At 36.9% G+C, this 16,338-nt stretch overlaps 1 protein-coding gene across 1 annotated transcript in view; it reads left to right on the top strand.

The window, feature by feature from the left end:
• polrmt (polymerase (RNA) mitochondrial (DNA directed)) overlaps positions 1–16,338 on the top strand; it is a 43,731-nt gene that overhangs the window by 4,729 nt on the left and 22,664 nt on the right. Inside the window, exons 5-10 of the mRNA XM_039685295.2 lie at positions 4,279–4,465; positions 9,162–9,311; positions 11,785–11,952; positions 12,111–12,281; positions 12,362–12,601; positions 14,463–15,254. Of these exons, the coding sequence (XP_039541229.2) occupies positions 4,279–4,465; positions 9,162–9,311; positions 11,785–11,952; positions 12,111–12,281; positions 12,362–12,601; positions 14,463–15,254 (1,708 nt within the window). The remainder of the gene's footprint in view (positions 1–4,278; positions 4,466–9,161; positions 9,312–11,784; positions 11,953–12,110; positions 12,282–12,361; positions 12,602–14,462; positions 15,255–16,338) is intronic.

The raw sequence follows: 16,338 nt of genomic DNA, 5'->3' as shown, positions 1-16,338 counted from the left end.
CACTCCTCGCAAGTATAACTTACATTTTACAATGCAGGGACTGTAACTAGAGATATTCTAGCTATAAATACAGTAATCATTACTTTATTTAGGCAGAAAAAGTTCATTGTGGTTTCCAAGCTCATTAATGTTAACGTTAGTGGTCTTCCACTGATGATAGTGGCATTAGCTAGCTTTGTGGTTAGCTAGTCTATGATGAGCCATAATTTAGCAATAGATAACATCATACTGCAAATTGTAAAACATACATTTTCAATATAACAGGTCAAGGAGAGATGATTGAAGCGTGTTTTGTCCATTTTTTTTTTTTAAATATTCATTTATCGGCCATTATAACTGCCGATACCGATATTATGGAAAATGCCTAATATCGGCCGATAATATCGGCCGGCCGATATATCGGTCTGGCTTTAAGTTATCCAAATGGTTGTATTAGGCTTCTGTGCGTCTGAGTATCTCCGCATTTATAAGTGCTAACGGTGCCTGCAGAGGCAATATGGTGCCGCCCAGTGCCCAAACAGAAGGACAGGTGCAGGGTGGCTGGTGGCAGCTGGCTGGATGATCGATCACAGTCAGCTGATGGCAAACACAGTTGTGCAGTGGAAATCTTCTTTCTACAAACCCCAGTGATGCCTATTTTCTATCCATCTGTCTCTCTTTGTTCTCAGTTTCAATTTGTCTTTCAGCTCTCATGTGGCACGGTTGTTGCATGCTTTCCTGCCATCCAAACTTGCCTATTTATTTACACATGAATGTGGTTCACGATCCTTAGGATCTACCGTTCACACTGTTGTTTTGTAGTCAAAATCAGGTGATTGAAACACCATTGTGAAGTCAAGAGCTGTCAGTGTGGATGGAAAACTCAAAATTGCAATAAGTTGACCTCAAAAGGTGCTTGAGAAGATGTATGCAAGTGGCATTTTATGCATTCACTTGTGTCCAAAATCGCTGACTTGGTCACTATACAGTGAGTGTCACGTAGTTTACGGAGGAGGAATTGGCAAAAAAAAAGCACATTTGGATGTAGTGCCACTTTGTATATTCGTATGATGTTGATGAATCACAAAACAAATTTGTCTGTTCACACTGAGAGCATTTGAATCTGAATTCACCCCACATATGGATATGTTTGGATTTGGTTTATAAACATTTAGTTTATAAACATTCAACTTGTGGGTGGAAATTATTTTCACATGATGGCTTATAACCGACACCTGCATTGTCTGGATATGATTTTAATCAGATTTTTGTGAGAATTGGATGAACAGTCTAGGAGATGTTAAAATTGTATACAATTCTGTCTAAATAATTTAAAAACAAAATGGTAAAAACTGAAGTGATTTGTTTTAAATGCTACAAGTGAATTAAGGCAAGTGAATATATATATATATATGTGTGTGTATATATATATATATATATATATATATATATATATATATATATATGTGTGTATATGTATATGTATATATATATATATGTATGTACCAGTGTTGTTAACTAAGACTGAAATTCTTTAATTGAGAAAATGCTGAAAAAATGCAAATTTAAAGTTGAAATACTAAAACTGAAATTTCTATTTCTAAAACTGAAATACAAATATACAGTATGTACACTAAAATCAAATATAAAATAATAAAAAATACTAAAACTAATAATGACAACATCACATAAATTACAAAAACTTCAGAATTTAGAATATTATTAAATATTATAATAATATTGTAATGCATAGAATGAAAATTGCCCATTCATTTTGAGATTTGCTAAAGAAGTATTAACAGTATTATAAGTGTTTTTAAAGATTAACTTTATGTATTTATATGTGTTCGTCAACCATTTAAATGGGACCAATGTTTTTGACACTTTTTTACACACACACACACACACAAAAAATGTTTTAACCCATTAACACACATTAGGAGGAGCGAGTAGTGAACACACACTGCAACCTTGGACGCAATGAAAGTTTGGCTAATGAAATAAAAGCAGCACTTTGAATTCTCCACCAAAAATCCCAAGTAAAGTACACACTCACCCACCTCTATACTTATCAGCTTCCTTTGTCCTCTGCAAGAGATCAGGCGGTTAAAAGAATGCTCAGAATTACCCTGATAGAGTTATCCGGCTCTCCTAATTGCATTTGCATCAGCTCAGTGTTTAACATTTCCTAGAGTATTGAATGCAACCCTCAGGAGGTAATGATGCGATTGTTGCTCTGTCACGCACTAGATGGAAAGGGTAAAGGAAAGTCTTTCTCAAGGCCTCACGCGCCCTCGACGGCTTCATCTTCACGGTGTTCGCCCACTAGAGGGCACTGATGACTCATCATCATCATCAGTGTGTTTCACTCCTAAAGGAGCCTGTTGCTTTGGAAACTGCTTCTGCGTTTCTCAGGCGAACCTTAAGGAATAACCCGGTCTTTCCTGAAGCCTCATGGTAATGTAAAACACTGCAGACCTTACCGAATAAATGTGATTAAACAACCAGTACCACAGCTCTTGATTTTTTTATTTTGTTAAAGGGATACTCCACATGTTATTCCCTTAACTAAGACGAGTTGAGGCATACGTCTGTCGTCTCAGTGTGTGCAATCAATCGCTCTGGCGCGCGAGACACTTTGATAGCGCTTAAAGGAGTAGTTCACTTTTGAAAAGACTTTTGCTGATAATTTACTCGCCCCCATGTCATCCAAGATGTCCATGTCTTTCTTTCTTCAGTCGAAAAGAAATTAAGGTTTTTGATGAAAACATTCCAGGATTTTTCTCCAAATAATGGACTTCAATGGGAACCAAACGGTTCAAGGTCCAAATGACAGTTTCAGTGCAAAGGGCTTTAAACGACTCCAGACGATGAATAAGGGTCTTATCAAGCGAAACGATCGCTCATTTCATAAAAAAACACAACAAAGTTTAAGTTTTATAAGCTCAAATGCTCGCCTTGCTCTGTTCTGTGATGCGCGTTCGTGACTCCTGTTCGAACTCATTCATCAAAATGAACAAATCTTTTTCCGAGTCTTTCGGTTCATTTAACGAACGAATCGAACGAATTGACTCAGAAAAAGATTTGTGCGTCACATGATCCTTCAGAAATAATTTGAATATGTGGATTTGTTGCTCAAGAAACATTTCTTATTGATCAAAGAATACTGGAATAACTGTTTTCAACATTGATAATAATAAGAAATGTTTCTCAGTTTAAATAGTCCTTGAAAAATAGAAGTATTAATTATAACCAAACTTTTGGACAGTATTGTATATTCCATAATTTTAAGATGCCACATGACTGTAGTTGAAGTAGTTGCACATTTGTTGACCATATTACACTTCACCACATGTTTTCCAGACTAGTAATGGGCAAGATTTCTAATCACTGGTGTATAAATAATGTAATTAATTAACTTTAGTAATAGTTGCTCTGCATCAGTATGCGAGTATTAAATATTCCGGTAACACTTTACAATAAGGTTCATTAGTTAACATTAGTAAATGCATTAACTAACACGAACTGACGATGAGCAATGCATTAGTTACAGTGTTTATTAATCTTTGTTAATGTTAGTTAATACAAATACAGCTGTTCATTGTGCGTTCATGTTAGTTCACAGTCCATTAACTAATGTTAACTAATACAACCTTTGATTTGAATAACGTATTAGTAAATGTTGGAATTAATATTAACTAAGATTAATAAAGTATTGTTCACATATTGTACATGTTAACTAATGAACCTTATTGTTAAGTGTTACCAATATTCCTTCCCTATTTTCTCTGGTAGAGACTCTCATTCTCATGCTTTGATTAGTATTCTGTCCACGACAGGAACATAGCTTTACATCAACAGTGAGCAGTCCAGCTGCGTGGGGCTCTGACTTTATTCACACTTTTTCTGTTCGAATAAACACGGCCTTGTAATTCTTGGGACATATGGCAGTGGCCTATCTAACAGCCATTACTAGAGGGAGCAGAACGTTCTGTTCAAAGGCACTCCGTGTCAATGCAAATATTTGATATTCCGCTCCGACACCCCGCCAGTCCCGGCGCTATGAGCACAGGTGCTGCGGCCAGTGGAAGTTTTCTCATTATAAGGACTTTCCCTTCCACCTTTGGATTATCAATGTCATTTTATTCAAGGTGTAGCCTATTTTAGGTGTTTTTTGAGAGCAAATGGCTTCATCTGTGAGATAAAGGCCATGTTAACCTGGTATATGAAAGTAACTGAAATAAATTCAGGTTCATATTGTTTTTTTTATTGTATTCATCTCTCTTCTGGACCACACAGGTGTCTGCAGCAGATGAAGGTGGACGGCTTGTCCGTGGAGGATGTGTTCAGCCAGTGTGTGTTTAAGAATGATGAGAGAGAAATGGTCCTGAGGGCCGTCCAATTGGTCCAACCCAAATACCAACCTCTTGTGTCCAAAGATCAGCCTGTCTGTTCCCTGCCATTGGTGAAACAATTTTATGCTGAGGTACTGTTTTATTTATTTATTTTTTTTTTATCTATGGTTGTATTCTGATATTGTATTTTATTTTATTTTGAAAGCTCTTTATGATCACCAAGGCTGCATTTATTTGATCAAAATATGGTAAAATAAATGTTCCTGTGATCAAAGCTTCAATACACTGTAAAAGAAATTGTGGCAACAGATTACAAGCAATACTATTAATATTATTAAATATGAAGTTATCTTATATAATATAAGTTATATTTAAGTTTTAATAATATAAACTAATATAAGTTATATTATTAATATTAAGTTAGATATTAAATATTAATATTATCAATATTATTAAAACCATTTAAAATGAGTAAAACGTACATTTAAGTCACCATTATGGTGATCTGTGTTTGTTGTTTTAGGTTTGTTTTAAAATTATGGTTTTCTGCTTCAGTGTCTTCAATGTTGGCAATTTAAAATAAAGAGTTCATTAATCTTTGACTTTGACGTCTGTTATTCAGATATTTTTGTTACATTTTCTTGGTGTAAACTGTACTCTTTTTAAATGGTTAACTTTTAAGGAATAATTTGATTACTTATTTGTTCAATTTAATGAATAATATTGCTTGTAATCTGTTGCCACAATTTCATTGATTAGATAAAGCGTATTAATTCGACAGTCTTCAGTGTCGCATGATTCCTCAGAAATCATTCGAATATGATGTTCACATCAATGTTGAAAACAGTTCAGAAAGTTTATTTGAAATTTTGTAACATTATAAATCTTTACAGTCTTTTCTTTCACTTTTGATCAATTTAATGTCTCCTTGCTGAACAAAAGTATAATAATTTTGGAGGCTTTTCTCAGTTATGTTAGAGTTTGTCTATGCAGATACAAGCATTTGTGGTAACACTTTACAATAAGGTCCGTTAGTTAACATTAGTTAACTACATTAGTTAATATGAACTGCACATATACAGCATTTATTGATCTTTGTTAATGTTAATTTCAACATTTACTAATATTTTATTTAAATCTTGGTAACATTAGTTAATGCACCGTGAACTAACATGAACAAACAATAAACAGCTGTATTTTTATTAACTAACGTTAACAAAGATGAACAAATACAGTAACAAATGTATTGGTCATGGCTAGTTCATGTTAGTTAATACATTAACTAATGAAACTTATTGTAAAGTGTTACCGCATTTGTGTTAACTTCCTCGTGCATTGTTAGTGAACTGGTTGTAAAACAGGTTAATTGCACTGTTAAAATGGAGTTGAAGTGGAGGCTGGTACCATAAAACAGCTGGTGCTTTTCATAAGACTATATACCTGTCAGCGTTAACAGACCTGCCTGAACTTGTCTTGTGTGTCAAAATGACGAGTTTCACTACTATGTCAGCTGTCATCTGCTATATTATTCCTTCGAACAGAGATGCCCGTGCTATTTTTGAGCGCACTTGATGGTGTCTTTGGGCCAGTCTGCCCCTCAACCAATTCCCAGGCATCCCCCTTTTCCCCCAACCTATTTATTATCGCAGGTGCACATAAGCCCTATTTGTAACCCACACTTCGGCGCACAACACCTTCGATGGAAACTTTCCTGGAAAGTATAGAAGAACTGGGTCATGTGAAGGTCTGAGATGAAAATGCTGAAACTCAAAAGACAAAGCAGTAATGAATTCTGTTACCTACTTTTTAGAGATTCCCAACAGGCTCAAAATATGTTGCTTTTGTGTCGTTTTGCTTTGTTTAATTTAGTTATGTTCATTTTTGTTACAGCCATTCATGATTGTTGTCCTAAAAAATACAAAACAATCGAACAGAAGCTTTCTTGTGTAAATTATAACAGAATTTATATTGTACTATAATTTGTAATATACTATTTATTAGGGCTGTGCAAAAATTAATTGCGATTAATCGCATCCAAAATAAAAGTCTGTGTTTACATAATATATTTGCGTGTGCTGTATATAATTATTTTGTATATATAAACACACACACATGCATGTATATATTTAAGAAAATGTGTTATTCATATATAAAATATTTATATTTATATAATATAGATTATGTATTTATAAATATATACAGAATTTAAGCGCAAATAATTCTTCAATATATACATGCATGCATAGGTATTTATATATACAACATAATTATATACAGTACACACAAATATATTATGTAAACACAGACTTTTATTTTGGATGCGATTAATCGCAATTAACTTTTGCACAGCCCTACTATTTATATATTAATTATTTCAATTAGTGTAAAAATAGTCCAGCTAGGTCATCAAACAGGGCCGAAGAATTTGTGAATAAATTGCGATTGGCTTACTCTTGGCACGTTAAGATGGATTTATGTAATGTTTGTTTTGGTTTTGTTTTACTTTGCGTCGTTTTTTTTTACTTGATTTTTTTTTCTTTTTTTTCCCCCCAAAGTCATTTATGATTTTTGTCACAAAAAGTACACAACAATCTACCAGAAGTTTTCTTTTAATGCTTGTTTTGTTTAGCTTTGTATATTATTTTGTTTGATCATGTTTTTTTTTTTTGTTTTTTTTTGTGATTTTTACTTTATTTAAAGACAAAACGGTGTGATTTTAATCCAGACTGTAAAAATATCCATCATAGCACTTTGGTAACGACTGACAATGTTGACCGGACAATCATTTGAGGTCATAGCAAGCAAAATATTCATATATATTTTACCTTAGGAGGACAAAATTGCGGCACTTTCGAAAGTCACCATTAAAGGGATAGTTCACTTTGAAATGAATTTTTGATATGTTTTAGCTTACCTCAAGCGCATCCAAGATGTAGGTGTCATTGTTTCCACAGTAGTTTCAATTTTGATATTTTTAGGTCAAACTGAAAGGTGTCCATCAGTCATATAATGGTGGTCTATGGTCACCACCTCGAAGAGCATGCACAGAGAAGTTCGAACTAAACATGATTTATTGACTCGTAAATGTAAGTACACACTGATGGCCTAAGACACGAAACGAGCGGCTTGTGTGAGAAAACAAACAGTATTTATATCGTTGTTACCACAAAGCGCCCGCGCCCTCAGAGTACTTGGACGTGGCTGTGGTTACAAGAGGTAAAAACGATATAAATACTGTTCGTTTTCTCACACAAACCGCTCGTTTTGTGTCTTAGGCCATCAGTGTGTACTTACATTTAGTCATTAAATCATGTTTAATTTGGACTTCTCTGCGCATGCTCTTTGAGGTGGTGACCATAGACCTCCATTATATGACTGACAGACACGAACGGTTTCACCTAAAAATATCAAAATTGAAAATACTGCGGAAACAAAGACACCTACGTCTTGAATGCCCTTGAGGTAAGCTAAAACATACCAAAAATTCTTTTCAAAGTTGAAATGTGACCAAATACGGCCAATTTACCTCTTTTTACTAGGTTTAGGTTTGGGTAGATTGAGATGCGTTTCCTCACAGAGTTGCCATGAATGCCCTTTCTTGCATCCCAATGCATCCTTTATCCTCATTGAAGCATTGAAGATTGGAACGACACATCCCTAACGCAGAGGTCACCATGCGTGATTCTCCCTGTCGAGGGAGAAAATATGGCTTTGTGAAAATATGGGCCTTAGTCTCTAAATACACAACACCGCATCTCGTGTTCTGCCTGGCCGGGCTGTAATAGTCATCGCCGCGGGCATGATTTATCCCTCCACAACCTTTGTGCTTGCTTTGGCCGGCGTCCATGTGATCTCTATTGAGGACAGATTTAGCAGTCTCGAGTATTAACGCACCGGCCGACCTGTTCTGTCCCAACCCTTCCATGATGTGTTTGGCGATAATTCCCAGCTGTCTGCGTAAAGCCGCCAACGCCTCCCTTCGAATAATAAATGACTGCACATGTCAACGCACAGCCCACATTAACGCGATCTCCGTACCTCTTAGCAAGCTGTTGCTATAATATATGCCTTATTTACAGTTCGTATTTTATACAGCCACACATTTGGCTGACGACCAGACCTCCGAGAGGGGGACTGTTCAACCTCATTGGATTTTAATTGGCCGTACATGGAAGTTATGAGACATTCAGCATTTGACATTCTCATGGTTATTTTAGCTAGCTAGTTTGCTTGGTTATTTTCGAAAATAAGTGCACTTATACATAATGATGGTTGGTTCTTTAATTGGGCCATAAAGTGCAATGGTTTCTTTCGATCAGGCCTCATAACAAAGTGTGCTGCCTGCGAAAGGTTGAAGTAAATGGTCTATGTAATTGGCAGTCAAATGAATGATCATTTTTTATGTTGTCCTAATGAGATTTAAACCTTCTCAGTCTTCTTATCCAGTTTTAAGGGGCGATGAGCGATTCTTGAGCTTTCTTATGATTTTGTATACAAATAACACAGACCAAACTCTGGTTCTGCCATGAAGCCTTAAGCTTTACTTGTGTTATAATATCATGCAATCAGGTGAGTGTAAGTTAATAGTAGGACTCTCAGTTTAACATCAACATTAAAAAAATAAACTACAATTTTACATCAAATTTCAACATCATGATACTGTACTAATAAAATTGTTACTTATAAAACTAAATGGAAGATAGTAAAAGGGAATATTTTGACCCATATTTGAATCTCAGATAATTACCCTTCTTTTTTTAATCTAAGCAATAAAGCATATTTGATTGCATTTATCATCTAATTTGATTCCTATCTTGTGTTTTTCAGAGGCAAGGAGCCACATATCCTAAACTGGACTTCAGTCTTAAGGAACTTCAGGACCGGTTCAGTCTTCAGCTGGCAATGGAGAAGGCCACAACTGTCACTATTGACTCCGTAGAGGCATTGAAGCCTGTCACCGATCACATGGCCAAAATGGTACGAAACCGCAACCTGTCTGATTTTTATTTAAGATTGGATCAGAAAAAGCAGTTTTCCGTGAAAGCAGGGTGGGGTAAGATGTGTCAGTTAATAATCTGTGTCTAGCAAAATGCATTATTTTTGTCCCATGACCATATATTTAGAACAAGCTCATGATACATAGCTGTTTTTTTTTTAATTATGCTAAATTATAAAAACATGATAGCTGTGGCTCAAGGTAAGATGTACAGATACTTTGCCTTGTTACAAAATGGTGTAACTTTATTGAGATATTTTTGAATATTAAAAATTGTTTGGCTGGTTTATGAAAATTTCGAGCAATGTAAGTATTTTGGAGTTGGATTATGTGTTCATAAGTTGTTTCTTTTCATTTAAAATATACATTTTCACATATTCCCCAATGATTCAACTTACTCTTAATACTGATTAAGTTGGACAACTTGTTAGGAATATTAGTTTTTACATAAATTCTCTTGGTCAGCATACCTAAGAAGTGGCACAGCTTACCCCACTTTCCCCTACACCAAATTATTTATGTCCGTTTGTGTGCCAGGATTAATATTGCTATGACTAGTTTCACTGAAATAAGCACAGTGGGAATCCTCAAACATAGGAAACTACCATAAAGAGGCCTTTCAAAATCTCATACACGTGGAGACTCACAGAATTTCCTTTCAATAGTTAACACGTCAAATTTTGCATCTAAGCTATGATACATTGGCTAAACCCAGACATTTGTGAAAGCTTCCAGCTCATGCATTGGAAGTAGCCATATTCCCAATCCTGCATCTTTCTACACTGGCATTTGCTCCACTGTCTGTTCCTTCGCAAAAAAAGGTCCCCAGTGGTCCTGCAACATTTGCAATTGGGTTTAATGGAATAGAAATGCATTGTAATGTCTCTCCACCAGCCCTGTGTGAGAGGCACCCTTCCATCAGAGGGTCAGCATATCTGATCAGTGTCATATCTGCCTTCTCTGTCGGTCTGCAGGGAAACTAAATAGCACCTTAATAAAGAGGTGACCCACTTTCAAACGGGCGGCACAGTCTGCCCACTGAACCCGATCTGTGTTGTGCATAAAACTCACATCTACATTTATATGAAATTTAATTTTTTTTAAAGCCACAGGCTGCATGAGAGGTGAATGGGATTTTGAGTAAACATCATGAAAACTATCAAGCAAACACTTTTTTTCCCCACACATAATTCTGACTTTTTTTCACTCATAATATTTTGTCTCAGAATTATGATGGACAAGCGTGTAATTCAGATTGATAATGTTTTATTCAGAAAGAACCATCCATACATTTCACCCCAAAATGTAAGAAAAATTATAAAAATTATAAAATATAATATAATATATAAAATAAAATATAAAATTATTAATTTGAAGCCTGTAATGAAATAATAATAAGAAAGCCTTTTTTAGGAGTGTAAAGACACTTATTTTTATGACAATTATCATCCTCTACCCAAAATCTCAGTCTGTTACTGTAATGAAGAATTTTTTTTGATTATATCAGGGATCTCCAAACAAATTAAACATATACTATAATGTATTCAAATCATGTTAGCAAATCCTGCCAAATCATGTTAGAAATCATAGCATTGTGTTGAATTCACATGCTAGCACAGTGTAATATTATGATAGAAACATGTTTAATTAACTGATTTTTCTTTGTTAAAACAATGAGAATTGGTTAAAGGAGTTGTTCACTTTTGAAAAAACTTTTGCTGATCATTTACTTACCCCCATGTCATCCATGATGTCCATGTCTTTGTTTCTTCAGTGAAAAAGAAATTAAGGTTTTTGATGAAAACATTCCAGCATTTTTCTCCATATAATGGATTTCAATGGGAACCAAACGGTTCAAGTACAAGTACGGTTCCTTGCTCTGTTCTGTGATGCACGTTTGTGACTCTCCTGTTCGAACTCGTTCATTCATTTTGATGAACGAGTTTGAACAGGAGAGTCACAAACGTGCATCACAGAACAGAGCAAGGCGAGCATTTGAGCTTATAAAGCTTAAACTTTGTTACTTATTTATTAAATGAGTGATCGTGAGCGTCTGGAATCGTTTAAAGCCCTTTGAACAGTTTGCAGTTGGCACTGAAACGGTCTTTTGGACCTTGAACCGTTTGGTTACTCCATTATATGGAGAAAAATGCTGGAATGTTTTCATCAAAAACCTTAATTTCTTTTCAACTGAAAAAAGAATGACGTGGACATCTTGGATGACATGGGGGCGAGTAAATTATCAGCAAAAGTTTTTTTTTTTTTTTTTTTTTAAAGTGAACTACTCCTTTAATGCAAGTTAATGTGCTTAATTATTGTCAAAAACGTCTCAAGTCTGCAAGTCTGTACAATGCCCAGTTCTCCAACATTTCGATCTGAATGTATTGTCTTTCATATTATCAGACAAATTGAGCTCTGAAATAAAATTTGAAAAATACATTTATATTTCTATAGAGAGAATTACTAGCAACACAGAGGAAACACTGGGAGAGAGCTCTCCTCCTGGCACTGAAGGAAAAGAAACGGATATTATCTAACAACAGCCAGAGGTCCTGGAATTCCTGCATTTACCCATTCCTGTGTATCCTGGATGATCAGGATTATGTGAACATAATGCTTCAGGTACCAACTTAATCAAACATATAAAGTACATGAACTTGAGCTGAATTTCCTTAGGTAGAAAAAATGCGTTTTTTTAAAGCTTTTTAACATAGTCAGAATGACTGTTTGTTTCTTTTTAAGTGAGAAAAGACGTTAAAATTATTTTTCTCCACATTCAGAGTTTAGACAAACTGTCTCCCAGTGGTGAATCTTTGCTCTTCATGGCTGAAGAGATGGGAAATAAAGTCCATAATCTGTACCGCAACCGGCGGAAGATCGACAGTCAGATGATCGAGAAGCTCAGGAGTATCTACAACTCGTATGCTGAACTCCTGGCGAACGACACCAAGGTACAAGCCATCTTCATATGACACCTTTCATATGAAATATCCAGTTGCTCGTTCATTATAATACTCCTGTTTCATCGTAGACGAACGGCATGCTCCCGCGGGAGTTTTGGACGAGTCTCGAGATGGAGAAGTCTAGCGGCCCCTCTCTTTTAAGTGAAGACACCCCTTGGCCCATGGTCCTGATGGTGCAGCTTGGCAGCTTCCTGGTCGACCTGATGGTTCATGAGCTCAAAGTCCGAAGCAACATCCTCAATCCCGCTCAAGAGAAGAAGCTCATTCCCGTCTTATACCACATGTACACATTCCGTAGCAATCATAAGGTAAGAGGTGGAAACCAGCAGTCATACCAGTTGAAATGATGCACAATCCTATGGGAAGCAAGCTAGTTTCATGGCCAGATAGCTTTAATTTGAATCCAAATGACTGTCCATTAAAAGTCGTGCCATAAAGCATCCGTTCCCACTCTGAAACCTCTCACAGACACGCATGTTTTCATGAATTATGGAATCCTTTTTCCAGTGCGAGTGATCGCGGGTCAGCGGAGGAAGATGGACTGTGCCGAAACTAATCTCTTTTTTACTGTCCCCTTAATTGCCCGGTTGATTAACCACCGAGGGATTGTAGAAAGGGGGAGGAAGAGCTGAAAAAGATCAGGAGAGTTTCCTTTTTTGTCCTGAATCTCATTCCCAAGGCTTCTGCCTTGGCTCTCGGCATGGCAGAGGCCTCCGCCGTGGGCTTCAAAGATATGAAGCTTAACCCCTGTTTCTCCGCTGAGCTTGCAGATGGCCCGTGCAGCAGGGAAGAGCTCTCAGTTTAGCGTGTTTGTGGATTATTCATGTGGCATGAAGGCAGTCAAGTGAATTCACATTCATTTTTGAGACATTAAAAATGCCACCTTGTGGTAAGACGATCTTCTATCTTTTTTAGATTTACACGCCAACAATGTACTATAAACAGAAAGTGCTCCTTTTGCGTTTTTCGCATACAGGCAACAACGTTGTCAAAACGATCCCTGTTCACATGAACCGCAAAATGTATTAAAGGGGGGGTTGACTGCTTTTTTTTTCTTTGCATGATTGTGTTTATGGGGTGCAATATAACATGTGTTCGTGGTTTTTCTTTTTTTAAAAGTCTTATTTTAAGTCCGCGCTCTCCTCTGTCCTCGAACGACTGGTTGACTTCCTGAGTCTGTGAAAACGCTCCCTCAGAAAGAGGCAGTGGGCTCCGATTGGTTAGTTTGGGCCGGTGTGTTGTGATTGGCTAAACTGTCACTCACGTTGTCCGGAACCACACACGGCTCTTACTAAACGTTTCTGAATGATAATTTGCTACATTTTTTAACTTTATACACGTTTGTTTTAAACAATAGCAACTGACTGGCTACTAATGTTATACTCAAACAGCGTTGGCAAGTTTACGTTTTTGATCAAATCTAAAATAACGTCATAAAAAATATATACATGAAAATTTATTTACAACATAGTAAATTCAGGTCCATAATGTTTGTACGCGTTTGTTCATATAAATGAACGCCCAAAACTCAAAGTTTTTTACGTTTTTAGTTGAAAACGTCGTTTAAACGGCCCCATAAACCAGTGAAATTCCTTCACAGCCGTTGTAGTTTCGAAGCATAAACAAATCACACTTTTGAGGAATTATTTTTAGTGAATCAAAAACCTACAGTGAAATCAATGTATTCAGCTCACAAGCAACTCTGGTTCTATAATTTTAGTTAATCCACAACACACAGCATGAACAGTGCAGTCTGATTCACAAAACAACAGACTTTTATGAACCACTTATTTTAATGAATACTTACTTACTTGTTTATCCATGAACTTACAAACAGGTTGTGTAAATTGAACCTTATTGTATATATTTCAGCCATTGTTTAAACTTTGTACGTATGAATATATTGTGTACTCTCTGTTTCACTTTGAATAGAAGTTGTTTATCCAGCTGTCAAAGACGGTTACGTCTGTTGTGCACCATAAACACTTTACCAGCAGCACTCATAAATCATCTTTGAGGTTGGATTACAGGGTTCCTGCGAGCTAGCGACGAGAGATGTTTATTAATGTAGATCCGTCACGGCATTTAAGGATTTAATTGTCCATGTTTAATGTCCTTTTTGTGACATGCCTTGAAGTTAAGTCTTGCTCTCTTTGGCATCCCCATCAGATCGGCTTCATCAAACCGCATCCTATCGTGACACAAATCCAGAGGATTGCCATGGAAACCAAACTTACATTTGAATCCTACGTCATGCCCATGTTGTGTCCACCCGTGCCCTGGGTGTCCCCTAAGAGCGGCGCGTACCTGCTGACGTCCACCAAGCTGATGCGTGCCACCGATGGAGCCATCCAACACCAACTTCTCCTGGAGAAGAGCCGAGATGAAGATCTCCATGCTGTGTTGGACTCCCTCAATCAGGTGGGCAACTGTCCCTGGAAGATCAACAAGCCCCTGTTGGACATCATCATCTCGATATTCAACGACAAAGGCAGCGAAAAGCTCAGCATCCCTCCCCCGCTGTCTGAAGCGCCTGAGATTCCTCGCTTCAACCCTCATGACCCGTCCTACACTCAGATTGAGAAGGCCTACATGAAGCGGGAGGGTGCCAAAGCCAAGAAAAAGGTGACGGAGATGCACAGCCTCCGAATGGACGCGCTGTATAAGCTGTCTATCGCCAACCACGTGAGGGACGAGATCTTTTGGTTTCCACATAATATGGACTTTCGAGGTCGTACGTACCCCCAGCCGCCTTACTTTAACCACCTTGGCAGTGACGTGACCAGGGCCTTGCTGGTGTTTGCCGAGGGACGACCTCTCGGTCCCAAAGGCCTCGACTGGTTGAAGATCCATCTGGTGAACCTCACGGGGTTGAAGAAGCGTAGCTCGCTAGCCGGAAGGCTGGAGTATGCTGAGAGCATCATGGAGGACATCCTAGACTCGGCAGACCATCCTCTTGACGTAAGCTTTTCAATTGCACACTAGGGGTTGCAGGACTACATGTTTTTAAATTACTTTTAAATAAGTCTTCTAGAAAAGTATTTGACTAGATGGTGGGTCTATGTTTAACTGAAAGGGATAGTTCACTTTGAAATTAATTTTTGGTATGTTTTAGCTTACCTCAAGGGCATCCAAGATGTAGGTGTCTTTGTTTCCGCAGTAGTTTCAATTTTGATATTTTTAGGTCAAACCGTTCTTGTCTGTCAGTCATGCAATGGAGGTATATGGGGTCCACCTCGAAGAGCATGCATAGAGAAGTCCAAATTAAACATGATTCAATGACTTGTAAATGTAAGTACACATTGATGGCCTAAGACACGAAACGAGCGGTTTGTGTGAGAAAACGAACGGTATTTATATCGTTTTTACCTCTTGTAACCACAGCCACGTCCAAGTGAACCGTCTTTGAAATGAAACATTCATACGTTTAGATGTAATTTTATATATAATTATGTTTATTTAATATAATTTTAAAAAGAAGCATAAACACAACGAGGGGTGTCTGTTTTATCTGTTTTTGTGACTAACGTTTCTTTAGTATAACCATGGAGTATGAAATTCAATATAAATTCTCGGTATTGCTTTGGACTTTACGATCGGCGGAAGTTATCGAATTTATCGGAAAAATTGCATTCTTGCTCGTATAATATAGGATCAACATTAAAAACAAGAAGAATTTTCTCAGAGTATGTTTTTGTAACAAAGAGAGTTTGAGTCTTAAATTGATCTCTATGCACAGTCTGTGTCGATATGTGTTCATTCTCACTAAAAAAGTGCTGAATCACCACTTTTACACGGGCACATTGTCGAGAACAGCAGTAATGTAGCGCGATTTGCTAAGGCAGCATAATCATATGGACGCTGCTTGTGGTCATTTGATTGGATGTCATGTATTTGACCTTTTTCCTGTTTTTACACTAGATTCGACAAACATGCTCTGTTTTAATTTTATTTTAAGGTGGGGCAGAATTTAACGAACACAACATTTTGTACCCCACTTTGGGAACCATTGCAGTACACCGATGTCATACTGTATACATTTTAT

Source organism: Pimephales promelas, chromosome 2, assembly GCF_988280905.1.
Source record: "Pimephales promelas chromosome 2, fPimPro1.hap1.1, whole genome shotgun sequence".
Taxonomy (NCBI): Eukaryota; Metazoa; Chordata; class Actinopteri; order Cypriniformes; family Leuciscidae; genus Pimephales; species Pimephales promelas.
The sequence above is the reverse complement of the archived record's forward strand: the minus strand, read 5'-3'. Positions and strand labels throughout refer to the sequence as shown.